This window comes from Embiotoca jacksoni, unplaced genomic scaffold, assembly GCF_022577435.1.
Source record: "Embiotoca jacksoni isolate LCO1_2020_lvr unplaced genomic scaffold, fEmbJac1.0.p SCAF_19, whole genome shotgun sequence".
NCBI classification, from domain to species: domain Eukaryota; kingdom Metazoa; phylum Chordata; class Actinopteri; family Embiotocidae; genus Embiotoca; species Embiotoca jacksoni.
The window spans coordinates 4,580,604-4,608,547 of NW_027185329.1; the positions used below are offsets into that span (position 1 = coordinate 4,580,604).

At 42.0% G+C, this 27,944-nt stretch overlaps 1 protein-coding gene across 1 annotated transcript; it reads left to right on the forward strand.

Annotated features, from left to right (window-relative positions):
- Positions 1–382: 382 nt before the first annotated feature.
- znhit6 (zinc finger HIT-type containing 6) lies at positions 383–27,547 on the forward strand. The gene is made up of 10 exons (XM_069153104.1): positions 383–538; positions 878–943; positions 2,985–3,091; positions 3,287–3,372; positions 5,022–5,125; positions 14,618–14,686; positions 14,822–14,902; positions 16,078–16,158; positions 23,045–23,169; positions 25,269–27,547. Exons 1-10 carry the CDS (start codon positions 456–458, stop codon positions 25,838–25,840), a joined length of 1,374 nt encoding a protein of 457 aa, XP_069009205.1. The 5' UTR covers positions 383–455; the 3' UTR covers positions 25,841–27,547.
- The last annotated feature ends 397 nt before the right edge of the window (positions 27,548–27,944 follow it).

Consider the following 27,944-nt stretch of genomic DNA (forward strand, 5'->3'; position numbering starts at 1 on the left):
GAACTAGTTTCCAGAAGAGCATTTTCAGATTTCCTGATAAACGAATAATATACAACTAATGCAACAAAGTCTGTTTTAGTCTTAGAGATTTTTGATTATATTGTGTGTAAAGTGAAACCTATCGTTTGTCCACACGTTTGGCTACGAGGGTCATAAAAAAAGCACACAAAAAAACAATCTGCAGCAGGACACGGAGGGAAAATCTGTAGCTGCTATCCTATAATTTGCGCTGTCGGCTTTTTACCGTCACAGGAGGACGTTGTAGCTCTGACCTACAGACACCAGGAGGCGCCCAAGAGCACGTTTTCCAACCGGAACTCATTTCCACGTGCGGCCACACCACCGGCGGAAGAGGGTTTGTTTTTGGACGCCGCCGGTCGTGTTGGCATCGTGCTCTCTTTTTTTTTTTAGCTCTGCCTGTAACGTGCTCACTCGTTGTACCGACAACACGTATAATGTCATCTGCGGGGAGCCGAGTCGACAGCAGCGGCCCGGAAGAAGAGCAAAGAGGGACGAAGAGAAAGATTTCTCTCTCCTGGTGAGTAGTTTAAACGGGACAGCGAGTCGGCGGCTAACTCTGCTAACAGGGTCGAGTTTGGTTTGATGTTGTTGTTGTTTTTTAACACTCGTAGTTTTTGTAAATTGGGCAGCAGATGTCCTAAAAATCACACCTCAAGATGGGTTTACATTTCGAGCGACGAGGTTAAGAAGCTGGTTGTTGGTTAGTTGTTGTTGTTGTTTTTTTACCTGCGTCAAAGCTCACGCCAGAAAAGTATCCTCTGATTTATTATTATTTTTTTTTTTAATGTGTTTCTGTATATTTGTATTTCAGTTCAAGTGGATGTTAATTTCGCCTGACGTGTTGTCTGTCTTGCAGCTGCGGTGTGTGTGGATCAGAGGAGGCCAAGTACAGGTGTCCCGCCTGCCTCACACGGTCCTGCAGGTGAGATTATAATCCTCAGAAATAGAAACGACTAAAATCATAGAGAGACTGAAGGGGGGGTACGTTAAGCATACAATGCAAAAGGAATATTCTGTTACACAAGATTATGTTTGGCTTTTCTGTCTTCCTCGTTTTCTATTTTTAAATAGACCTGTAAAGTAAAACGATCTTGAGGCATTAAACCAATTGTCACTCAAAGCAATCCCTCCAAAAACCATGTGAATTGTATAAGCTGTAATACAATTCAAACTAGAGAATTATATAAATATCCCCCCCCTCCCTACAATTGTAATTAATGGGAAAATTAGCTTTTTAGACCAAAATCACTGTAAAGTTGGTTATTTGGATCCTGCCTCAAGTACTTTTTACTTCCACATTGTCATCGTTTTTCAGTCCCGGAGGTTACTGCCTGGATCTACATGAGAACTTTGTGGCTGTGGTGTATATTTTACTTATCCATGTTTCTGTGACCTTTCCAGCAAGTAATCAACATGGTAGCAATAAAGTCTAGCAAAACCAGGTGCTGCACCAGCCTATGCATTGTTGCTTTCAGCTCTTTCAGAGAGCACAGCGTGGTACACTGTAGTAGTGTAATAGAAGAAATGCCAAATGGTTATAAAACTTGTATTAGACGGAAAAAAGAAAGACCTTGCCTGACCCGAGGCTTCGTTTCAAGCTCAATCAATTGTTCCCAGGTGCTCACAAAAAGTCAGTTGTATAAACTGCCAAAAAAGATATATATTTTTGTGTGTATTTGACTGGATGTCACTGTGGCAGCAAAGCTAGACAGATTTCAGTTCCAGCTCCTGGAGCCTGGTGCTGTGTCGAGCCCTCCTGCCGTGTGTCTTTGTGGACGCGGAGGACACAGATTCCTTGTACCACATGTTCACAATTTTTAGCAGTTCCTTTTGCACATGAACTTGATCGCATTCAGATTTTTAAAAGCAGGACGCCAAATCTTTATCATGTCATCAGAGGATCACGTGAGTCTGTTAATGTTGTTTAATTTCGTAAAAGATCAAATCTTTATTCCGTCTGTGTCTAATATCATGAACGACAAACAAAGTAAAGCAAACTAATTCTCACGAAAGAATTACATAACGATGTGTTTTTCCTTTGTGTGAAGAAATATTCATGATTGACTCGTGGCTGTGATTTTTGTTTTCACTGACTGCCAGCAACAGCACACCCCTGGAAACCTCCGCGGTCGGCGGCGGGTTCCTCGAGTTCTGTGGCTGCTGAAGCATTCACAACTTCACCTTCCAATAATAAACAGCACATTAGAGGTCGTAACTGCAAATTTCATTAAGACTTATTTAAAAGAGCGCCAGCGAATGTCCTTCGCCTTCTGTCATTGTTGCCTGTTGTTTTGGGCACCGTTCAGCATTCCTGCTGCATAGTTTCTAGGAATAGAGTCTCTGTCTGACTCCGGCCAAATACTCGTCTCTCAGCAGGAGTCAGAAAATGGACCTTTTTGTACTCTGATTAAATCCCAATGTTTTTATTTATTTAATTATTTTTAGATATTGTTTCTAATATCTGAATCAGTAATATTTTAGTATTATTTTAGTAGCAATATTGATACATATAAGTGCTGCATTCCAAATGTATTATCAGTAGTCTAAACTAGGTACTTTATGCTTTACATAATTCGACGTATTTGTTGCAGGTCCTTACTAAGTGAGATCAGATACAAACACAATAAAATCAGCTGAATTGATCGTGTTTGTGTTAATATTGGTTTTCATTTTGGTGAAATCCTAGACGTTGTGCGTTTGCAGAAGTTCTGCTCAGAGTTTAAGATGTCTGAAGCTTCTTTTTTTTTTTTTTTTTTACCAAGACATTCCCCCTTCAGACTCGTCATTTTTTCCCCACCCATCTGCTCCTAATTACTGTTCAAATGCGATATTACACGAATGCGGTGTTCGTCCAAAATCTCCCGATGCACCACGTAGTCCACACGCACCATCCGCCATCTTGTTTTGCTGAATTGCGACAATAAAAAATTGAAGTGTAACCTTTTTTTATTTTATTTTTTCAGCTTGCTCTGCGTGAAGAAACACAAAGAAGATTCAGAATGCAGTGGAGTCCGAAATAAAACTGCATTTGTGACCCTGTCCCACTTTGATGAAATGGCTCTTCTCAGCGGTAAGATGCTCCTTTGCTCGACTGATATACTGCAAACAGCAGGGATAATTTGATCTGCATTTATACCTTTTGTTCAAGCTTAGAACATTTTGTACACATTTGACTATTTTTTTTTTTATCAATAACTGTATTATAGAAATAAATGCTGCTTTTACTTTACGTGTGTTTCCTGTTTGTCCTTTGCCCCTACCGTAGATTACAGGTTTCTGGAGGACACTGGACGATTTGCTGACAGTGCCACCAGAGACAGCCTCATCCGGACACCTCGTACTACTTTAAAAGTACGTCCTTGATTTATAGATTCAATTGTCTTGTACGGTAATTTTGACAAACTCTTGTAAGCTGAAAGGTTTTTTTTACCTTACTCGGTGTTGACAGTCTGACTCTGGGTGACAAATTTATGGCGCACAGCCCGATAAATGTTTGAGAAAACCTACCTGGTTGCGTTGGCTCGGACAAAACAAGTCACCCGGCTCATTGTTTTATTTCCGTGGGCTTTCTAAAGCACTTGAAGGGTCTTACTTGCTCATTTCCAGAGTTTGACGCAAAATTCTAAGCACGTCACGGTGCTGCACTCTGTTCACGTGCAACAGGAGCAGTCTCTGAGCTCTTCGATTCACCCTCGTACAGTCGAAACTGTGCAAACTCAGAGGAGTGCTGTAGAAATGAATGACTGTGCAGAGACCGGCTTTACAATCAAACACTGTTGGAGCTTTACGTGTGATTCCTTTTCAGTAAAAATCTAAAACTGTACAAAGTAGAGTTGCACAGTAGTAATAAATATTCTTTTAACAACACTGATATTAGAGTTCTTGTATAGTATAAAATTATTGGATATGTGCTGCATGCATCTTCAAAATCCATTGTGAATACATGTTTTCTTAGAAATCTGTATCATCCAAGTGTTTTTCCTCTTTCTGCTTTTATTTCTTCCCTCATATAATTTGTGGCTGCAGTTATGCAACGCTTACTGCTGTTGGCCAAAACCACAGACTTCCATTTGTGTACGAGCTCATACCATCTTTTACCTGCACTGCCACCACAACACAACTTGAGGGACATCTGATGGAACGGAGTAATTCATGTTCTTTTATGGGATTTGTTCGAGGCAGCCACGACTTCAGCGGTCACAAATCAATCAAAAATAATGAGGCTCTGTGTCACGGAAAGATAAAGGCTTGGCACATGATGAGCTTTGGGATTTGGGTTTCCTCCAAAACATTGCAAGTGCAGTAATCTGTTATTAGCCCTGTATAGTCTTACCTAAATAAATCTCTTTTACTGTCTCTCACCTCCAACCTAACGTTATAAAGCAGCCAGGAAGGAAGAGCTTGTCCTTTCAAATTAAGATGAGGGCAGTTTAGGAGAAGGTCAGGCCATCTTCGGTTTAATTGTTCATGAAACTGCACAGCCAGATTTATTGATGCAGGGCAGCTGTTTGGTTCTCGGATGTGTTTGTTCTTCGAACAGCCCCGCTGACTTTTCCACTGAACTAAAATGTCAGCCACTTTGTAGTCCGGACCAATCAGGTCAAGGCGACTTAAAGAAACTTTTGTTACATCCTGCTTTCCTGTACAGCTGTGAGGGATGTGTTAAAGCTCTGCTGGGTTGTTTTTAGGCCTTCATTGCAATCCTAAACTGTGCTGTAAATCTACCAATATCTTTGTGTGTGACACCACAATATACAGAATATATTGTGGTAATGTTCATACTGATATGGCTGCAATTCATTTTATGAATGCACTCATTTTAGATCTGGTACGTTACTATAGAATCATATCATACTGTTCTATCTTTATAAGTATTTGTAAATTTGTTCATATTGTGTGCACTTTTTTTTGTCTTTTTCTATGCTGCTGTGACGAGTAAATTTCCCCACTGTGGGATTAATAAAGTCAAATCTAATTTTATTTAATTTTGTGTTGTCCAGGCCAAGAGGCTGGCAGTCAACGCCAGGAAGATGAACATCACACTGAGGTTCCTCCCCATCACATTCACCAAGAGCCAAGAAAACTCCACCATCTTCCTTAAAATGTAAGAATACCGCCTCAAATACAGACAGCTTCATTATTATTTGTTTAGTCCTGAGCTGTATGAGAAAAAAATAATTGTATCCTCTTAAAGATCACTTCCAATGAAAATCAAGTTTTTAAACTGGTGGCGTTTTTGTGTTTTTATAAGTGTTTTTAAAAGCACTGCTCAAAATGGCCACTTTTCCATCTGAATTTCTGCCTGCATGTGTCCTGAAACATCAAAAACCTTTTCAAAACTTTTCAAATGATCTTTTCAGAGAAATATTAAGTCTAACGTCAGTTAAAATTTCGACATGCATGTTGCTCTTTTAAATCCAGTTTTATCTGCAGCTTCTGGTTAGTGATGTTTCACTTTGCCACAGGATGGCACTCTTGTGAAGCCCTAACAGCGGTCGTATCTGGTGCTGGCTCGTCCCAGGTTATCTCATGGCTGTCCTGTGCGTCACGGTGAGGAAACACAGACTTCCACCTGTGTCTGTGAAAGAGAGCTACCTTGGGCAGCTGAGCGGAGATGAGTTTATAAAACACATCAAGTGAGATTGAGGAGCTTGCTTTGCTGAACAACTGTATTTCACAACAGACACAGGAGGGGACACTTTTAAACTGCTAATCTGCAGCCATTTTGTTGGCTTTCTTCAGATGTGTTGGTGTCTGTATGGTTGTCGATCTCACACACACACACACACACACACACACACACACACACACACACACACACACACACACACACACACACACTTGTTGTCGAGGATCAGTAGCCCGTCGTCTGTGCTGGATAAAGATTAGGTGGTTTTTCATGGCACATTATAGTCTTTTATCAATAACATCTTGCAGGCATGTTTATTTTTATTAAGTTGCAAAAATGTATTTTAACATCACTACACATTGATCATCAATAAGTTTAACATCTTCAAACTTAGATCTCAAAGAATCATTATTTAAACAGACTTTAAAAAAAAAAAAAAAAAAAAAAAAAAAACAGCACTCTCTGCATCTGAAGTTTGACTGGAATTGTTGCAAACAAAGTTGAGCTGAATTTTCAGAAAAAAGTTCAGTTTAGTCCACATTGCAGAGTTGAGTTATTTAGAGACTCATTACTTCCGTCAGAGCCTGAAGTAATGACTAATTTGTTCATGTGGACTTTTTTTTTTTGTTTGTTTTCTTTTGGCTCAGTTCCACTGGTGGTCTTGTCACTTCTGGCAGCTTTTCTCGCTCGCTGGACAACCTTCTGCCACTCGGTTTACCATTTCTTTTGAGGCTGAGCCCTGCCACTCTAATCCCACAGTGGAAGAATAGAGGAAGGGGGGTGGAAATGGTTATTGAACTGCATATTAAAGTTTTACGAGGCTGAACTGCCCAGGGACAGAATTAGGTGCCAATCAGGATTGCCACTAAAAGAAACCTTTGTCAGTCCCTCCAGCTGGTTTTATGTTGTTACTTTCCCTTTCACCACCCTCTTTTCCATCCTTTAAGTCCACCACTCTGTCATGTCTGTCTCTGGTGTTCTGCAGGTGGCGAGTTTAGTATGCACATCTCAGGATGTCAGGTTGTAGAAGTGGACTGCAGCCCCACAATCCCTGTTTGGAGTCCTACATTTGTCAAATAGTGACAGAAAGTTTTTGTGGGATGTCTGTTAAGTTTTTTTTTTCATAAAGGTTCACTACCAGGGACAAATGAAGAACTGTGCCTTCTAGTATCTGTAGAGGAATCCTGGGCCAGCTGCGCAGCCTGTCTTTGTTTAGTCTGGTTGGTCTCACTGTGAAGACTTTCCAGCTAACCGCAACAGCGTCCCATTCACAGAGCAGCAAACGGACACAAGGGATGGGATGAAAGGTATACAATAAATAGTGAGGGATCGAGGGGGAATGTGCTTCAGAATGTACCAAGTACATAATATAAAAAGCAGATGTGTGCGCGGTGTGACTGCAGCTGGTTAGCGACATATTCATGCTACGCACTCGCGCTGCCAGAAAAGGATCATTACTGGCAGACAGCTGACTGGAGGGCTTTCAGGCCTGGTGTCGGTCTGCGTGTGCGAGCGCATGTGCGTGAATGTGAGCTTGTGAGCATGTGTCTCTTTGATTAAATGTTTTGTACGTAAAGTAACAGCTTTGCAACTACTTTCTTTTCCACGTCTTACCGATGACTAATTGAAAAAGAAGCAGTGAAAAGATTGACAAAAAATTACAGGCTGCCTCTCAGTCCAGCTCTTGGAGGGTAAGGATATAATAGCTGGCATTTGGCAGAACATTGGGAGTAGTTGTGTTGGGGTGGAATTATGTTTTCTACAGTCTCAGCCTGGCATGGTGAGGCATTTTCCTCATAGCCCGGGCTGGACAACACATTGCAGGAGCAGTTTCTGTGGGTAATAACTGAACATATTTCTATAATAACTTGAGATAATTAGTAATATGAACCAGTGCGGTTTTGTGCCCTGTTTATCACTTTCCCATATATTTGCAATCGGCCTCAATTAACACAGCTTTCTGGGTCCGAGGAGGTCTAAGGTTGTTTCCAGCTATTGACAGGTGTGGAAGAACGGTGAAGTCCAAAAATAAACTTCTTCCTGTTGATACAAGCAGAGAAAATAAATCTTTCTAGATGGAGAAATATTAAAGTAACCCGCATATATATATATTCTGTAAACTTAGTTATGTCTGCTGGAGACGTGTTAAGCCTAACGTGGGGTTTCTTGTGCCATTTTAATTGGTCAAACATTCACTGAACATAAAGTAAGTTCAGAATACATGATGTCCTACATTCGTAGCTCTGTCTTTCTCTGTTGTGTACCTGGCGGGGTATTAACCCGACCTTATCTATTTACCCTCCACTGAGAATTGTTTCCAGTCGTTGCAACCTAATGGGCCGAGACCTCGGGTTAATTCTTAACTGATGGAGTAGCCTTTAACTGGCATTGTGCCAAAACTCACCAAGCTGTAATTCTCTGCCTAGTGAGCAGAGTTCAACGCCATGTTGGTAAATGACCATTGCAGTTTTTGTTGTCTTAAATTTTTGGCATTTTTGTTGCTCCAAATTCACCTCCTCGATATTTGCTATCGTTGCTCCAACCGCTCGTATCGCTCCATCATACAAAGCCCCCATTTCACAACAAACGTTTAACTTCAACGTCATCACACTTAGGCACGCCCACTGACCTCTGATTGGTCCGCTCTTCCGAGTGGCTGGGCGAACCTTAATGCGAACAGGGTTTCTATACTGTAACCAGTGGAGAATGAAGTATTGAGCAACAGGCGGGCGGAGCCAAGCTAGTCACTAGTTTTCCCTAAAAAAAAAACAACTGCAACATCAAGATAAAAGACACATGTACATTGTCCTACATGCATTCTACAGATCCAGATTGAGTCAGGCATTTTTGTAATCCCTTCAAAATAAAAGCCCTCCCACAGATTTGGGGAGCAACAGATTTGTACTACTAGTAGTCCGACAGACTTCATCAGATTACAGTTATGATAACATGGTGAAAGATGGTAGGTGTGCAACACACCGTGAAAACATCACTGACCAGCAGTTCATCCCTCTCTGTGAAGGTGCAATGGAAATTCATGTGCACAACATGCCGCAGCTCAAGCCAGCCACACTGACACCATGGAAAAAAAGGTGTAATTTTAGTACCTCTATTAGACCAATTAATGCAATTTTGAAAATGCTGTAATGTACCAGTGACATTCATCGCAGGTCGCAGAAACCTGAGCGATCGCATGCGATGAGTGAACGCACAAATGGATTAAAGCAGAGAAAACCAGATTTCACCCCAGATTTCACGGCGGGGGGGACGGCTATCCGTCGCTTCACGCTCATGTGCGATACGACTCCCACTTTCCAGAAATTAAGTTCAAACGAAACAATCAGCAGCAGCTCACGTCGCATGTTTTTCAGAGGGCGACAGACGGCCTTCCTGGCTGCGTTCGGCTTCATTAACTGGCGCTGCTGCAGAGCGGAGTGTGTGTCGGCCGCCGTCCGAGGTAAACCTCACATCGGTGGCGAGCAGTCGTTTCATCAGTGTTGGAAACGCTGTCATCACGATTGGCTGCGCAACTGTGGGCTGCACGCTGCTTTGTGGCTCCGAGTGAAATTCCAAACTGCAAATTAACCAGAAATGTGATGGTGCCGCATGAAGTAGAAAGAACATAAACTTGTCATGAGTTATGTTTTGGTTGACCAAATTGTAATAAATGGGTTTTCATGTGTTCCTCAAAACTAATTACAGAGTTTTGTTGTTTGGCCAGAAGAGATGGTGTGACTTTTGGCTGTGAACCCTTTCTCGTTGTTTTTAAGCCACACTAATACTTTGCAGGTGGTTACATCGGAGAAAAGTATTGACAACTGTGTTTGGATTACCATCAGATTCAGTACAGACATATATGCTTCCCACAGTGTCACTCCTTATGACCTTGGTTATCATCCGACTTTTCATCCATCACAACCAGCAGATCCGATCCGTCTTTTCGGTGGTCCAACACGTGAGAATCCTGCAGCTAATGACCAAGCATGTCAGGTCCAAATATACAGTTTCTCCCATTAGTGGTATTACTTTTAGAATAGAAAAAAAATGTCTCCCCGTTTTTCATCCTTTCGACAATTTAATCCTCTCAAATGCAATGAGACGAGTCGTCATCTCATGCATTCACACACACGCTCCTGTTAGCATCTTTGTGCTGGTGGCTCTTCAGGAAAAGCAGACCTATTACATAAGATTTCAGCTTTTGTCCAACAGTTAGGGTTCAAGCCAGATATTGAATAAGAAGTCTTAAAATGCAGCTGTCTGTAATCTTATTCTCCTTTCTCTTTCTTCCGTCCGCCTCGCTACCCTTCTGACGTCGTGGATCCAACTTTTGCTTTGGAGTCCGAATTTATTCTTTGTTACTCAATAGAAAGACCACAAAGTCCCGTTGTCTCCACCGGCACCCACTCACCACCCAAACTGTAGCATCTGCCTCCGACACATGGTTTCGCATGTAGCGCCTTTTTTAGTTGGATCTGTTCGGTCCTTAATCCCGCCAGATGGATCTCGGCTCTGACTGCCAGACGAGCAGTCAGGCCTTCTGCTCTCTATTGTTGATGGCACAAGATGCTCCAATCACTTAGTCACCGGGGTGTGTTCTAGTTAATGGTTTCATCCCTCTTCCTCTTTGTCTGCTTTCCTTCTCGATCTCCCTCAGACAGTTTGCGAGGCAGCCAAAGTTGCATCCTGACATGCGACCAGGTTCAGCATGATTAAAACAAAGTTGTTTGTGCACCGTGTCCGCGTTGACGGAGTGTTTTTAATGCTTTTTAAATGAATAGTGACTGATGTAGTTGTGTCTCTTTCTTTGTGTAAACCTGCCCGTTTAAAAAGCGATATAGAATAAAAATTTAAAAAAAAATAAAAAAAACACATTCACATAAGTCGGTGTAATAAACCGCCTGCTGCTGTACACAGTCTGCATAAAGAGCATGTTTCCCCTTTCCAAGAAGGCTTATGCATCAATGACGACAAAAGCTCAACTGTATGAAATTGAATTGGCGTATGGCCAGAATTCAGTGGAACAATGTAAGCATGTTGGATTATTAATACAGTGCCAGTGAATAACTGCTTGTTCTTAGGGAGTTTTCAGTTTATGGCTGAGGTAATGAATGGGTGTCAATCTGTAAAGAGTGTGTGTTTTGCATACATGTGACAAAGAAGAGTTTTCAGATGAAATATTTTTTTGGCTTGTGAGGACAGTTTACGATCAGAATTTTTGACCTTTGGGTCTGAAATTTGGATTAAAATTCCCCATTTCGCTGTTGATCAGAAGGTACTGTTAGACATTCTAACAAACCCTATGTTGTAAAGATAATGAGGCTTTATTGATTTGCACTTATTGGTCACCTGTTGAAAACTTGAAGCTTTGTAGTCCTATCTGCGGAGAGAGGCATTGCATTGTGTTTGTTTTGTGAAATTGACACAATTTCTCCACATTAAAATGACTTAATAGAAGCTCTGCTGAAGGCATTGCAGCACAAAGTAAGCCTTTCCAAATAAAACTTGCATGGTCGCCATAAATAACTCACTTACAGTCAGCAAGGCTCGCCAGCATCTCCTCATAACTCACCACACGCTGATTAATCAGAAAGAAACTGATCTGAAAGTGACGGGGTTCATGGATAATGGGGTCTTATCATTAGAATTAGGCCACCAATCGTTGCACTTCCTGATGGAAAAAAAGATTTGTCTCTTCCTCTTGTTTGCATTGTGGCTCCGGAAAGTCTCTTGTCAAGCAGGCTCCGAAAAGTCTCTTCTGTTTTCTCTCTTATTTGCAAGTGATTCCTTTATTGTTTTACTTTCCGCGTCTAATTGACGACTCCCCTGTGTCCTTATCTTGTGACCTACAACCAACTCGGTATTACCATACGAAAGCAGATACAAAGGGAATGGGAGTGACTGTCAACTGTTTGTCACGTATAGAAGCTGCCCTACGGAGGAGATCTGGGAGCACTGCTGGACACCTCTCTTTGAGGGTGCATGTATTTGCTCCTTCTTGTAAGAATAAATGTCCGATGTGTTTGATTTTGAACCAGGCCTTTGGGTAATTTTTCTAACACTTCCCCAAAAACAAATACAGTTACATACTTCAGTATCTCAGTCATGTTAGGAGATATTAGAAGATATGTTTTGTTCCTGGAAACGTTTTATCACCTGAGCGGTATTAATAATGAAACGTGTTTACATTTTTTTTCCCCACTTTTTTTCTGGCCATGTTCCAATCCTATTTCAATCAGCAAGGCTTAGTTCAACAAACTATTTGATGAATAATCCCTCATGAAGAAAAAAAAATGCCCTTTTAATACAGTCCATATAAGGTAGCAAGATAGCTCATTACATGGAGTTCAGTTGAGATTATAAACCTTTCATCATAATCTTTTAATGCTTGATCTCTTCTAACGGGCATGTTTTAGGAGGATTGTGTTCCTGTGTATATTTCAGATCTGTCCTGCACGCATAGCTTTTTTTACGGTTTGCCGCTTCTCTCCTTTTGGGTTAAATGCCTTGCTGAAGGCCCTTCAGCGATAACCGCTGAAATACGAGGCTGTGACCTGATGGGTTTTTAGCAGGTCCTGGTATTTAAAGTAGTTGTCCGCTACCATTTGGGGCTTCTGTTTTGACTTTTTTTTTTTATGCTGCTCTTTCCTCTCTCCCACCCCCCTCCCCCGACAATGAATGATGGCACTTATCCCAGGTATGCACCGTGGCCTTGCCTGAAATGATTGCATGCATCTTTGGGCAAGCCCGTTTTCCATTGAAAGGCATAGTTTCCATTTGCTGTAATGACAGAATAATGGCATCACACCTGGTGCTCCACCCTCATTTGCCTGCACGTACAAACATACATGTGCACCCCCCCCCCCCCCCCCCCCCCACACACACACACACACACACACACTGAAGAAACCAAAGAAGAAACTGCCGAAACTAAGCAAACACATAAATTTCTCTGACTAAGGGGTTAGAGGTGTTGGGTACCTCCTACAGTTGCGTAGGGAATCCCCTCCCAGCCCCCTTGTGTACACTCTCAACATGCCTGCTGCTGCCTTGACTACTTACAGCTTCAGCCCCCCCCCCCCCAACCCCCAACCCTCTCCTTACAACCAAGTGGAAACTCATAACCACCTTTCATTGGATGTTCTGCACATAGTTCTCCACTTCTGAAGTCCTCCTACCCATCCCGTTTCCGCTGTTAACCCCTGTTGTGAAATTCTACCATCTGGATGCACAAAACAACACAGGAATTAGAACTGTGTCTGTTGCCAAAAGATAAATAACACGTGAGGTTTGCCAAAATTTATATTTTATATTTTTGTTGCGTTTTATTTACTTGACCAGGATTTTGCCACATCAGTCTACTTGCACAGTAATAGGGGTTAACAACAAGTACACAATGTATGTCCCAGAAAAAAAAAAAATCCAATTTGTGTTCAGATGTTGAATCTGACTTTGGCATGAAAGAATGACAAAATACTGCTAGTAAATGGCAGTGGATGTCTAATATGTTGTTGGTCGTCCACCTGCCAACAAAACAACTCTTTTTGGTATGTGGCCCCCCCAAGATGTGATGGCCAAGGCAACACATGCCATATTCCTCCCTTAACTATCCTTAAAAGAGTCTGCAGGAGTAGCCCTTCTGTCTGTTCAGAGCAGATTGGATAGTCTTAATTGCCTTCACGCATTGATGAACGTTGGGCAGCCGACACCCTGGCACCAGCTCGTGGTTTGTACTTCCTTAAACCATATTAAATAGGTACTCACCGCCGCTGACTCACAAGCCTTGTGGTTTCCGAGATACTACCACCGAATCTTCTGGCCATAAAAATGTAGCCCCCGTCAAGACATTACACATACCTGTTTTTCCTGCATCCGACATGATGACTTTAATAATCAATCGGTGATATTTCCTGAATGTTTTGGCTCGTGTAGATTTCTGGTCTGGCTTCAACAGAATTTTTTTTTATTTTAATTTTTTTTTTAAATACCCAACTGGGCTGAAATCGCTCCAAGGTAACTAGCTTTGTTGATAGATAAAAGTCAAATAAGCCACAAAATTTTGATATTTTAGATATCAAAAGAAACCTCACAGTCGTGCTCGGAATCTCTCTTGGTGAACACCAAAAACCTCTAATAATAAGGTCTCTTCTATCTGCCTTAAAATTATGTGTTGCGTCTCTCTGAGGGTGCGTTTCATCTTCATCCTTCGAGATCCATCACGGCTTCAGTCAGTCTTTTCTCCTGAAGAAGGGGGTTGATGAATCAGCTCCACCCTCTATATGGTCAATTCTGTGGCCTCGGTCAACGCAGGTCCTTGTAGTTATGTTCGGCCCTCAGTATGTTGGGTATGTAACTCCGGAAACGACGACTTATTCATCCTTGTGCCAGTAACCTTTACTCTCTGCCTTAAGGGCAGCAAAAATCTACAGTCCATGTTTTCTCGGTTTTATCTACACAACAGGCATCTTTCTGTGTAGTATTAGATTTATATGACAACAGTTGTAGATATGAACACTGCAGCCGGGTAGGGAATACGTGTTTGGTTGTAGAGCACGCCCAGCAACCCAGAAAACCCAACCGCATCTAAAAGCCACTGCCCAAAGCATTACCCCAGAAGAAGTGATTATTATGTGATATCCACCAGCTGGTGTCCTAGTATTGAGTGTGTATGTCATGGTCTCCATGGCGACTGTTTTTTTCTTTTTCTTTTTCTTTTCTTTCTTTTTTTCATTTACACACAGTCACACAGATGGACAAGATCTTGGAAGCAGCCGTGCGTATTGTCTCGGACAGATTAGGGCTGAATCTGTTTTGTGCTCTGAATTTAAACAAGGGCATTTGTGTTTGACTGTGAGGGGGATACTATGAGAGCACTGATGACCTCATCTGTCCGTGTTTAAAAACAGACATCGGGCATTACCGCTTTTGATAAACTCAAACTACAAATTAGTTTTTCTGTGTCTCATTTAGAGAGAAGCAGTTCCTGTGGCACCTGAAGCTCACGTTTCCTCAGAGTGGCTCAGAGTTCAGTCAGAGGAGGTGAGTTACACAACAATAGTACACCCATCAAGGTTTCTGATAAACCTACGGGGTTTAATGTCCGTACCAAATTTGGTTTGTTGTCCGTGTACTTTCTCTTACATTCGCCTCATATTTCTGTTTTTTTTGTTGCAGGGTGCACGACACTCGAACCTTGGAGCAGATCTTGACTGCTTATATTCATCCCACAGAGTCGGACCCTGTGACACGTCAAAAGTGAGCTTTGTCCCTTTTGCACTGAAGTCTGTGTTTTGATAAGCGGCCAATACTCTAGTCTAGGCTATGGGCACAGGACGAATCCCACGCCATTGTTCTCTTTTTCTAAATGTAAAATCTGTAAACCGTTCTTTGTGCAACGGAGGCTGTAACAACAGATCCTCAGAGAAATGTGTTGCATTCAGCGGCAGAAATTCAAGTTTCGGTTATTTTGGTTCAGTCTGTTGTCTCATGAATAGAAATAGAAAACTTAACAATGTGACAATAGATCTAGAAGTCAACACCAGTTTGATATATGACTTAAAAGACCTCTAATTTTAGGGATAATGACTGTTGCTCAGTCCATTGTTTAAATGAGCAGTTTTACTGTTTATTTCCTTTCCACAGAAACATTTTAAATAGATTTTTCTCTATAATTGCAATTAACTTACAAATATGAACATGCATGATTCCATTTAACCTTCTGGTGAAGTCTGCAATGACACTCTGCCACAACTCTTGTTTCCCAGAGCAGATAAACGGGTGGATTAGCTGCTTTTAATCAGTTTAATGTATCAGTTAAAGAATGAACAAAAACTGTTGTTCAAAGGTAACCCTCTGTCCTGATATATCAACCACCTGAATCCAGTTTCGGTCACACAGGATTTGGTTGAAGTCTCTCCATGTTCTAACTGCCACATTTATCTTTTGTAATTTTGCTCCTGCCTCATTTTTTTTTTTTAATATGTCCCCGGCTCGTGTTTCTCCCAACATGAACTGCAGTCTTTGAACAAGGCAGGTTCTTTGATTGCAGAACACTCTAATCTGGACCTCCTAACAGAGCAGTGATCTGACTCCTCTGACCTAACCTTTAAACCGATAACAGTCGGCGGTAAGTGGTTCTGCTGTAAAACCTGCAGCGGGAGCATATTGTGGACAGGTGTACCTCTTTAAATAGATACCTGACTTGGTCTTGCGCCAGCCTTTTAGACACAGCCTCTGTCCAGACTCAAGTGAGTGAGGTTTAACTCTCCGTGGCCCGTTGGCTTCGCTGCAGGCTCAACTGCTGTGGTTGTCAGTAGCACGGAGGAGACTGTACATATATCGGACGTCTGACCCTTACAGCATATGCTGTCAGTTTGCCCGTATGCTTTGTTGTTGTCTCTTACCTGTGTTGATGTGAATTTCTCTTCCAGGTTGAAGATGTATGTGCAGGCTCCATTTGAACACGTGAAAGTCTTCATGAAATCAGAGGGGAGAAAGGCCAACTCTGTGCGGTGAGAACTACTCTCCAGTTGTTGCCTGTCTTATTCTCCGTGATTAATATCAAATAGCACTGCAAGTAACAATTATTTTCATTATCAATTAATCTGTTGATTATTTATCTTGATTAATTGATTAACTTTTTGGTTTTCAAATGTTAGATAAATGTGTACAATGTTGACCAGGGCCTCCCACGGTTCAGCCCCAAATGTCTTGTATTGTCCCGAAAAACAGATCACAAGCAGATATTAATTTTATTATTATAAATATTCACATTTAAGAATCTAAAATAAGAGAATTTCAGAATATTTTATTAAGAATCACTCAAAATAGTTGATACATTTTTTTTCTTCAAATCTTTTATTAACTAATCAACTCATCGTTACAGCTCTAATGTAATGTGACACTTTTATGACATATTTTTAAGCTTTCTATATTCAATAAATTTGTTGTTGCTGGTCAAAATGGAGATCAGGATCTGTGAGGGTTGACCAGGGTTGGTACTTTCTGATACAGATGAATCCACCGTTGGGCTGGGTATCGAACGTCAATACTTTTATGGCACCAACTGAACTTCGAGAGTCAGAAATTACTCATAATTTGGTGCTAAATTTCTACGGCAAGGCTACGTTCACATGAACAATTTTTTTCTCTCAACTTTTGGTACGTATAAACATGAGTAAATTTCATCTGTGTCAATGCAGCATTTCCCGTACAAAGGGCTCTTCTTTGGTGGCTACCGAAAAAATAACTGTTTCAACTTGTGTAAATCTTACTTTAAAACACCTAATTTCACTCTTTTAGAACTGCTTTCAAACTGCTTTTCAGGCATCCTGTGACTTTACTAACCGTTCAATTAAACCTGCCAGTCATCAGTGATTTATTCAGTGGGTATGAAATCGTTATGATTTTTTTTATGACCATGACATTCCTGCAAACCTACGCAGATTTTTGGCAACTTGAGTCATCAATGGCGAGTTTTTCGCCTCTCCCTTTTTTTTTTTAACCTTGATTCCAACATTAAGGATGTTCATTGATCAAGAAAATTCTGCTTAGCTTTAGCCTTCATCATCCAACCCTTTTGTCTGTGACACTCCGACTCTCTCACCTTCCAGTTGCGTAGTTTCTGTCCCGTGTGCTGTCTTTTTTGAACTTTTCCTCTTTTTATGATGTTTTCGGGTTGTCTCTGTGTCCCGTTCTTGTGAACCCAACCTCTGGAAAGCCTTGAGGGAATTTCCTAAAACTTGGCACAAACGCTCACTTGGACTTGAGAATGAACTGATTAAAATGTGTGTCCACCTTGAATCTGAGGTGATTGTTAAGATCTTCTTTACTGTCAGGTTGAATGTGTCTGTGAAGTATCCACGTTTTTGAATTTGCAGGATCTTTACAGTAACCTCCATATTTAAGGCATTTGTCTGTTTTTATGGCTGCAACTTTGTTTTCTGTCAGAATCGACCTTATCGGCCAAGCATGTGAACACGTACAAGGAATTTGACTCTGTTTTTTGTTCCTCTCAATGATTTTACACACCAATACTGCAGACATGGAACAGAACAGGAGCAACTTAACAAAGTCAAGTCAAATCAATTTTATTTATATATCCTACAAACACACTTAATACCTTTTAGTAAATGCCTTCAAATTCTGCACTACATGTGTCTGCACAGACACGGATGTATACTGCAACTTGACTGGTTGGCGGAGGCATGCATCTATTTTTTTTTTTATTTTTTTTGAAGGGTTGGTAGAAGGTGATGATAGCATCCATTAGCCTCGCCTACTTCTGGATTATTTGGCTGTCTTCCACTTCCACTTAGTCATGGAGTGAATGATGATCCTCGGTACTCATAATCATTACCCCCTGGCCAGGATGAAACGTCATGAAACCTCCCATCCCATCCTTCATCTTTGTAACACACACACACACCCTCATTTTGTTTCGCCCTGTGCGTTGGCCTACACACTTAATCCAAGCAGATAAATTCTGCTTTTTGACAGCATATAGAGGGAAATTACTGAACGTCGAGCGGAGAGTTGTGCCAAGATTTAGCATGACACACCTTTACGAAGTCACATTTATATTGACGGCCATTACAAGGTAGTTTCTAACGGTGAATAATTACAGTTTAATCATTCCTATGAATCTAGTCTTCTCTCATATCCAAGTATCTATTATACCCAGTGTTTCCCACACAGAGCTTACTTTGGTGGGCTCTGGTTTCACACAGCGTCCACCCATACACCAGGTTTTGACTTCAAATTGTTTCTTTCAGGAGGGTCTGAGGGTCCCAATTCAAAGGGATACGTGATTTCAACTTCGGTAATTGTTATATTCGAAAGCTTTATGTGACACTTTTCAAACTATTTTGGCCACTCGGGAGTTGCTTGCACTGCAGTAGGCATTTAATTGCATACAATACAAATATCTTTTTTTTTTTTTTTTAATTTTAATATATTTTCTTGTAATGGTAAATTGGAGTGGGGAGACATTGTGCTTCAAATTCACATTTCTGTACTATTATTATATTTACTCATCAATATAGGTAGTGCATGCCAAGTCATCCCATGTGTAAATCATCATAGTGGCTCCCCCAAGAATGGCAAACATGCAACAGTCGGCAGTTCTCGTCACACTTTAACAATGAGCCGTACGTCGCTGCTGTGCATGTTAACTGCAGAAACAGATGCTGAATGAATTCAAGCAGAAGTTTTTAGTCTACTGACTCAAGAGAGGAGAAGACAAATGGAAGCTCTCTAAGGGCATATGTCATATTCACTAAGGAAGCAGGCCATTTGCTGAAAGAAACAGCTCATAAACTTGTGTTTTACAAACCGCTCCACAGACAACAAGAACATTTGTTTATTTTGTCATGATTTTTATCAGGCCAGCAGGAATCAGACCAGCCCTGTTCTCACAAAAGCTTATTGTATCTTATGGTGTTACTGTATTGGTACTTCTGCTGTGTGGAAATGCATTTATACATAAATGTATCAAGAATCTTCATTTCTGGCCACATTTAAATGTCCGCCACTTCATTTTCTACCCGTCATTGCAGCTCTGGCGTTTTTCTTTCTTTCTCTGCTTTGTTGGGGTGGTGTTGCAGGAAACGGTTATGACAATGCGGAGATGTACACAAGCACAGGCAATTTCTCGCAGATCTTTTTTATATAAATGAGCCATGACAGTTGTTACTACTTGCGCACCAACAATACGTTTCTCTGGAGAACAGTTTTATTACTGACTCCTAACAGATATTAGCCTAATACAGTCATAGCTGTAAATCAGTCAAGTAGAGAAGGAATTTTTTTACTGTGTCCTGTCAAGTCTTTGGTAATGAGTGTTTCAGCGGTATAAATCACTATCAGACTTTCTCTCTCAGTAGTCATACTTTAGTATCTGTTATTATTGGGTTGCATAATAGCAGCCTGGTAAGTTTGTAATTCAGTTTTTATTAAATGTTTATCGTCAACATTATTTTGAAGGCAGCTGAATGGAAAAAGGGCAACATTCGGATACTTGTGCAGGAATATTACCCTCCATTAACCAGGAACAGTTACATAACAGAACCATGGCCACAGATTGCAGCTCTAATAAGAAGAGAGGGCCCTTCCAGACGGCGGTCACATTACATTTTCGGGGTCTCAAACAAGCATTTCAACCACAAACCTTTTAGATAATGGAGTCTTAGAAGAAAACCCCTCATTTTGTACTGTATTATTAATGTTATGAGGTCATGGATAGCAGTCGTCATGGCTACCTGGAGGTCATTTGCCACGTTTAACACAAAAGGGTATGACTGCGTGTTTTTTGTTGTTGAACGTCCACTGGAATATCAAACTCACTCCAATGAAGGAGTTCTTGTGCTAAAGTAAACATCGCGGTGCGACCAGCATCCTCTTACTGGAAAGGAGACGGACTGTGCATCAAGAGAGCCATTCACACATTTCTGGATGTTTGTTTGTGTTTTTTTTTTTTTTTTTTTTTTTTTGAGGATGCCCTCTCCTCTTTTCCCTTACCTCTGCTTTTCCTCTCAGCCAGCCAAATCCCACAGAACATCTACGCCTCTCGATGTGTCAGATATAGAGATGCTGTTTTTGCATTTGTAGCCAAAAAAGGTAACGCGTGTGCATTTTCTTCTTTAACCAGTGTTGTGGTCCCATGGGACAGCGATGTTTCTCTGCTGTCCAAGCTGTGTTTTCTCTCACATAGTTGTGGCAAACCCTTGCCTTAGCCCTCCTAGGCCTGTCGATCTGCTCTCCCTCAGCTTGCCCTAAAGCCACGTTCGAGTTTGTTTCTGCGCAGCAGATGCTTCATCGGGTCCCCTGTAATGCCGGACTGGTGTTGGGTATTATTACTGGCCCGATCAGTTGAACCAGTGGGAGTGGCTAAGTGTGATCATGTTAAAGCGAAGCAATTTGTTTCCAAAGGTTGTTAGACTGTGGCGGCGGTCGTCGAGACAGATGAAGCAATACGAGCCGTTTCGCCAAACCGAGTAAATGTCGACGAATTGAAGCTGACGCAAGAAACAAATGTCTGCAATGGCCCTCTACCGACATGGAGTTGCACTCTGCTCAGATTGAGGGAGGCTCTCTGTTGTTTATAGCCTGGCATCTTACGGCGCACAACAAACCTCTTACCAATGGTGATTGGTTACAGGCTGCTCCAATAGTTACAAAATAAACACGAGATCTATGCCAATTAGGATGCAACAACTGGAAATGATCCCCAATGGAGCATGATCGAACCCATATACCCACGCTGTAAATTTGGGTCTGGTAGTAACAGGCTGTTTTGTGAATATATGCAGATGCCCATAAATAACCCTTAATAGTGCACCACTGACGTAAGACCAGACATTTCTTTTGGTCAATTGTGCAATCGCTTTCCGCTACATGTAGATAGCAAGTGCCTGACCAAACTTCTTTTTCAATCTAAGCATAGATGGACTCATGCAGTTAGCAGTTTGCAAAGAGTCAACAAGAACAATATCCAAACGGTACGCTACAGTGAGCCAATTTCACAAAACAAGGCTGGTACCAACTTGTGGACAGCTGTGGACATGTCCAGTTTGTTTTTGCCAGAGATCAGTTCAAGCCTTCAACATTGTTTTATCGCAATATACATTCATTCTCATGATATTCATTGTCTCTGTGCCTTCCATTTTCACACTGCTACCTCTTTGCTGATGGGTCTCAGCAGCGGAGGGGAAAACAATAGGAACCTCCCTGGAGTGAACATAAGGCTCGCCCTCTGTTCTGTTCATTCACTAGAACAGTATATAGAGACCAGATGTGTGCGTGTTCTTGGCTGAACCGCCCAGCTGAATTTCTAGAAATGGCCAGAGTTTTAACAATCCCATCGACACCACAGGGAGCCGCCAGCTGCTTTGCCATCTACCCTTCCTAAACTGTTGTTTGCAAACACTTGTGTTTCAGTTTATCTTGTATATCCTCAAGAATAAAACAACATCCACAAGCATTAATTTATTACAACTTCGACATAAAAGCAAATGGCACGCAATGACTATTAGCCTGGATGCAGTCCTGCGTGTGTTTGCTGCAATATTTTTTATTTTTTTGGCCATTTTGCACATACCGTCTTTAAAAACTGGCGTCACTGCTTAACCTTTGACCCTATCTTTTTTTGCATGTTGCTCTCTTTCCCCAGAACCCATTTGTAAAACAGTGTGTACATCTTTCAGAAAGACCACTTTGATGTATTGTAGGAAGACATTTCCCATGTGTCTTTTCCATCCTTAATCTGGTCTCACACATGCTGCTGTTTATTTATGGGATAATGTCAAATGATCTCTGGCCCACCTAAGAGAAAAACTCTTCTGGGAGGGAAGGCTTCCTGAAAGCTGATCTTCCAGTAAAGACCTGTATATGTCACATTATAGCAGAGTGCTTTGATTGGCTTGGGGAGGGGGTGTCTACCCGGGCGTTTCTCAGGCTCCTTGTGCTTTTATCAAAACAAACAATGATCTTCAGTCTGTTGGGGCTTTGGCAGTTTGTGGGAACGGTGCCAGTATCTGTATGTGTTCAAAATATGTATATGATGTTTTGTATTTTGGATGAATGTAGAGGCCGCCTATGTCTCCCAAACATGCAGTTAGCTCTTTAGTCTGGGGATTTATGAGCATCTCTAATGCATGACAGGACCACTGAGACAAGACGAGACTGATGTCATCTCGTGCAAAGAGCTACAGGAGGAGAACGAGAGCTGCTTCGTATGCTTGTGAGAAATGTTGATGATTCTTGGTCAAGTCGGTTTCCTTCTCTTGAGACCAACGCCGAGCAGGACTTTTCTTTTGCAAAGCCAGTTACTCAAGTGTCCCATCGATCCTTTAAGGTTCTCATCCATAACGGCAGTCGCCATTTTAAGACTTTTGACGGTAGTGACCATTTTTGTCTATCTTGCTACAAAGCACCCACCTGAAAGAATTGAAATTCTCTACGATGAGCCTCATGACGAGGGCGGGGTACCAAACTTTGATGCTTTAAGGCAACGACCGAATTGCTTTGGTACCGTCCACTATCGAACGGTACCTTGTCATTCGGCACCAAATTTCAATACCCAGCATAACATTTGCTGTTTACACAGAAGTAAATCTTATCAGCATCAGCGAGGCACAGCATTTACCGTAGTTAGGCTTTACTTGGGAGGCCTGCCAACGTAGGCGAAAACCCTTGTTTTTGCCCTAATAGCTGTCTGAGACAGGCTTCATCTGAGGCGTTTAGGGAACATCGGTAAAGTGTAGCATCTAGTGATAACTTGCATGTGCGGCCATTTAGGGAGCATGTGTTAATTGTAGCTAATATTACCTAATTCACCCGACATTTAGTATTATTATTGTCTTGTAATCACTCTTTGGTCTCAATTTCTATCTTGAATAGGTACCAGGAGTTGGACATTCAGAAGAGCTTAAGGGATAACCTGAGCTACAAAACACTGATTGAATATCCTGTGCTGCATGTTGTACTCCGAGACCATTGGAAGGAATATCCACTGAAAGGACCAGGTAAGAAAAAAACCCCGCCTTATCGAAGCCCTTCATACTTACCCAGTACTAACCAACTGCTTCATTCGCCAAAAAACTCATTTCCATTAATACTTCATTTTTGCTTCTGTGCTGCTTTCCAAATCCAGTAGCTAAACAAAAGGCTCAGAGTCAAAACACAAAGGAGCCCCGAAACTGCCAACTCCCCCCCCCCCCCGATTCCAACAGCATTGTATCATGTCCTGGTCTCTCCAGCTGAGACTTTAAGACTCTCTGTTCCCATATTTTTCACTATGGCAACGCGCTACCCCAACGGAAATTAGCATGTTCTGCTCAGCGTCACACACACCAACTTAACTTCCAACAACAACTGTGGCCAGAAAGAGGATCAAAAATGGCTTACTGTATAACACTGACCTCATGAGTTGTGAAATGACAGAAGAGGAGAAAACGGATCAGTTTGTGCTTCTTCACACCTATTTGTCAGTTTCTTCCAGTGCCGGGCGTTTTGGGTCAACAGGTGTCAGTCATGTTCAAACAGTTCAGTGTATCATGAAAAAGCACGCTCATCACATCCGCAGTCAAAACCCCAAATATCGCAGTGGGGTTGGTAGCGGGCACGAGAGACCACACAGACCCGGTATAAATACACTGTCAGACCCAGACCGGCTGGATGACGAATGAGGTTCAGTCCTGAGTGCGTGTGTGTGTGTGTGTGTGTGTGTGTGTGTGTGTGTGTGTGTGTGTGTGTGTGTGTGTGTGTGTGTGTGTGTGTGTGTGTGTGTGTTTTTAGTGATAAGGCCTCAGAGCCCTGCTGTTTTCCTATAATGTCAGCCATAGAAACATCCTGATAACCACACATGCTGTGCTCGGGGAAGCTGGACAGGAAGTGATAACAAGCAATCGAACACTGTGGCAGCGTCAAATCTACTGAGGATAGAGTCATGTTGAAGGTCTGGCAGGCTCCACACATGCAGCGTTCAGCCCGTCGGCGCACTGGTTTAAACTACACGCAGACAGTAAACTCCTCACTGAGCCTGAGCCAGCACCTCCGTGATAACACTTTTACTAATTTAGGTCATTTTGTGAAATTACCTGTTAATGTCTCCCTTACAAAGTACAGACTGTGATTTTTTTTAAAAAAAATTTATTCTAATCAAATAGATTAATGTCGCAATATTCCGACTCCTCGACATAACGGCCGTGATGTACGTTGCATGTGTAACTCGAGCAGAGCGACGGCTGAAATCGGCTCCACTGTGGAGTTTCATAAAGCGGAGCGACTTGGCGTGGGAGAGGTTTGGGTACAAACGGTCTGTCGGTCCGAGGACCGTTTCGCTCGTTTTGTCAGGCGTACACGGGAAAATGGTTTGGCTTCTGAAATGAGAAGAGCTTTTGAATGACGAGTGACGCCGCGTTCACCATATTTGACGTGATGATTTCCTGTCACTCTGGTGACATAAGTTAAGAAGTGCTTTTTGTAAAAACCTAACAGGGCATATCTCTGTGACTCTCACTCATACTCGGTGAACTGAAGTTACAAAGGTAACCTTCAGAGTAATTGAAAGATCTTCAATGCAAGGGTTGCACTCAACAACGGCTTTTAACCTTGCTGACACGTCTCTGTGGTGTTTTCTCATACGCTACAAGCGATATCAGTGGTGGCTGAGCATTTCTCTTTTGGAACTGCAGTGACAGGCGAAAACTTAGAAGTGAATTTGAATGGACATTATTGGATGTGTTTTGTAATTCACCAGACTGTGGGGAGATCATGTTGGGGAACAATTGCTTGCGTAACAATTATCGTCCTACAGTCATTCATTCAACAGCTTTTCTTTCACGCATGTCCTCTTTATTTTATTGCATAACGAATTGCTTGGCATGTGGCCTCATCCTGGAAGCCAGCACAGAGCCAAGTCATGGCGTCATCATTCCCCAACTGTCTGTACTGTCGCTTTGCTTCTCACCATTTCTGTTCAGCATGACCCCAGCTGTGCTCTTACCATTTCTGTGCTGTTCACTCTGATCACTTCTGGATACGTTTGGACATGTATGAATTTCACTGTTGACGGTAGCCGTTTTAAATCATGTTTCACACCGATGGGGTCATATTGTTTCAGCTGAACCGGCATCAACCCGCACTGGTTTTGCAACAAAGGATGATGGACTGGACCAAAAGAAGGAGGTGGTGACCCAAGTTTCACCACCACCACGGGAGTCCTGCACCCCAGGAGGAACCAACATCTGGATGAGGACCCGAGAGACCATCCCTGAAACTGAACCCCGGCAGGAGAAGAAGGCTAAGAGAGGAGCAGTGGAGGAAGAGCCGGAGGAGGGAGAGATCATGGACAGTAATGATGATGATGATGAAGAGGAGGAGGAGGATGGAAATGCTGAAAAAAGTACCCCATGCGATAAGAGCTGTGACGATACCAACATGGAGGTGATTAAAGATGAACGAGCAGCAGAGCCGGCAGTGTTGGACAACGTCGGTGATGCTGTTAACAAACACATCGACAGCAGCAGAGATCAGTGTGTAAGCGAAGACGTTGCTGCCTCTACTGATGACACCACAGCTGCAAGAGAGAGTGCTGAGGTCAGCATGACTAAGGCGTATACTGCGAGAGAGCCAGCGCCTGTTCATAACTGTCGAGATGAAAATGAGTCAGCTGACAGCTGCGGACTGGAATGATAATACCCAGATGTGGAGTAAGAAATGAGTGACATGGCGAACGTATCTGACAGAGGTCGTCAATCTTGTGCCAGCATACCAACGTCAACCAGCAGTTTTACGCGGACTGTGATAAGAGACCAGAACATCAGTTCGTCAAACGTGTTACAACATAACACATAACGACATATTGAATAATTTCAATATTTTTGTTTGGAAATGTTTTTGTTTCTGTGTGATGCTACACAGTTGGAAACTAGTGTCAAGTCAAACATGACAAAAATACAACACCATCTGTACAAAACAACCTTTCATCACGCCACATGACCTTCATCCAAAACTCTCTCTTTTCTGGAAAACCTCATTTTAAGGTCGACGTGTCGGCTGTTTTCGTTATGGTCATTATCTTCATCAGATGTGTTCATAAAGATCACGCGATATGATTTAAAACTCCAGAACATCCAACAAATGGAGCTTGAGATGAAATTGTTTTTATAAAATTCTGTTACCAAAAGTGTAAAGTTTAAAAAAAAGAAAGAAAAAAAAGGAAACTTGAACATTGAGGATCCGACAACTACCGAACAAGCGCCTCTCCCTGTTCAGATCGTGTGATATGATCAAAAGCTCCAGCACTAATAAAGCTGGCTGATAAATGATCTTGAGGTGAGGCTGTGTTATTAGATCGACTGTGAACAAACAGTTAAAAGAGAGCTCTTAAAACTTTACACGGGCGTCCATGCCTTTCTGTTTAACACTCATTAGGTAATGTGTCCCTCTTGTGACCGTTTGTTTTAATTGAAAGCTAAGGGCAACCAACCCAAAACTGGGCCTCCATCAACATTTCAGTTGAGCGGATTTCTCCTCTCTGACAAGCTTCAGTAAGATCATTAGTCTCATTTTTCCATCAGCTGGTAAAAGTTAATGTTGACATGCTTGTTTTTCTGACACCTCTGGGGTGTCTCCCTGTGTGAATGTGCTTACGTATGCGGTGCCTCAATGTACCGCGTTCTTACCTAATGTCAGTTTATTACGACAACAGAGTGCCAGTAATAACTGACAGTATGGCCCATTGGTGGGGCCTGTGTTTATAGATGTGTTTTTATAACCCCTGCTCACCTCCTTTGGACATTAACCCAGATGGACGAGCGCTCTTTGATGTCTGGCCTGTGATGACGCATTTTCAGGCCTTTTGCAGTCAGGGGCAATGATCTCACAACTGACTGCGCATCCCTCACTCCTGCTCCTAGAGGAGGTAGAACAATTGTAATGTCCGTGTTGAAATGTTGCCACGCATTTTGGATCATGTTCTCATATCGAGCCGGGCCTGTGTACAGTTTGCTGAATAAACGTCATCAGGCCGGACCACTGCTGATTTTTTTTTAAAATTTTGTTTCTACAATTTAGTGACGTTCACCAAACGCCTCGCATGCAGCCTCGTGAGTGGAGCCTCTATATGATCGTGATTTACTTCTTGGGTATTAAAATTTTATACAGAATGATTCAAGTTTTTTGACACTCATTAGTATTTAAGCAATTTGGTCGGTCTCCTTAAAGTTCAGTAATGAACTCTGGTGTTGAGACGTTTAAAATGTCAACAATGGATGAAAGTTGTAATCTGCAGTGGCCGCACATCTGTTTCTTCTGTTATGACTTTGCCTGTGTTGAATTACCAACCATTTATTTTAGCACTTCTCTTAATTTTCGGTCTCAATAAAGTTACTCAATGCGACCACACAAAAGCTGTACTGTTGTTTCTGTTTGCTGTTAAAACTAAATCAGAGCTGTTTTTAGAGCGCAGACACCGAAAATAATGCCTCCAATTTAGCTAAATTGTCCTTTTGAAATTTCTGAGGTTGGTTTCCACTTAATTTGTCTTGATTTGGTGGGCGAGACAGAACTGTACTGCGTGCAGAGCTAGCTTTTATGAGGCCAGCTTCAGGGACATAGATCTACCGTGGTGGCCTGGAAAGGCAGGTACTGAAGCACAAAATCAGGTTTCCAAAAGCTCGATGTCACCCGTTATTACATGGCACGCAGAGTGGTTGTCATCAGGCACATGGAGAATCATTCATCAAGCAGAACATCTAGAAATGCATGGAAAACATCTCGCTGTTCAAAATCCAAA

Coding starts and splice junctions, on each gene's coding strand:
- znhit6 (XM_069153104.1), top strand. CDS start 456: ATGTCATCTGCGGGGAGCCGAGTCGACAGCAGCGGCCCGGAAGAAGAG. Junction 3,092..3,286: donor TGAAATGGCTCTTCTCAGCG/GTAAGATGCTCC, acceptor CCCCTACCGTAG/ATTACAGGTTTCTGGAGGAC. Junction 23,170..25,268: donor ATATCCACTGAAAGGACCAG/GTAAGAAAAAAA, acceptor ATATTGTTTCAG/CTGAACCGGCATCAACCCGC.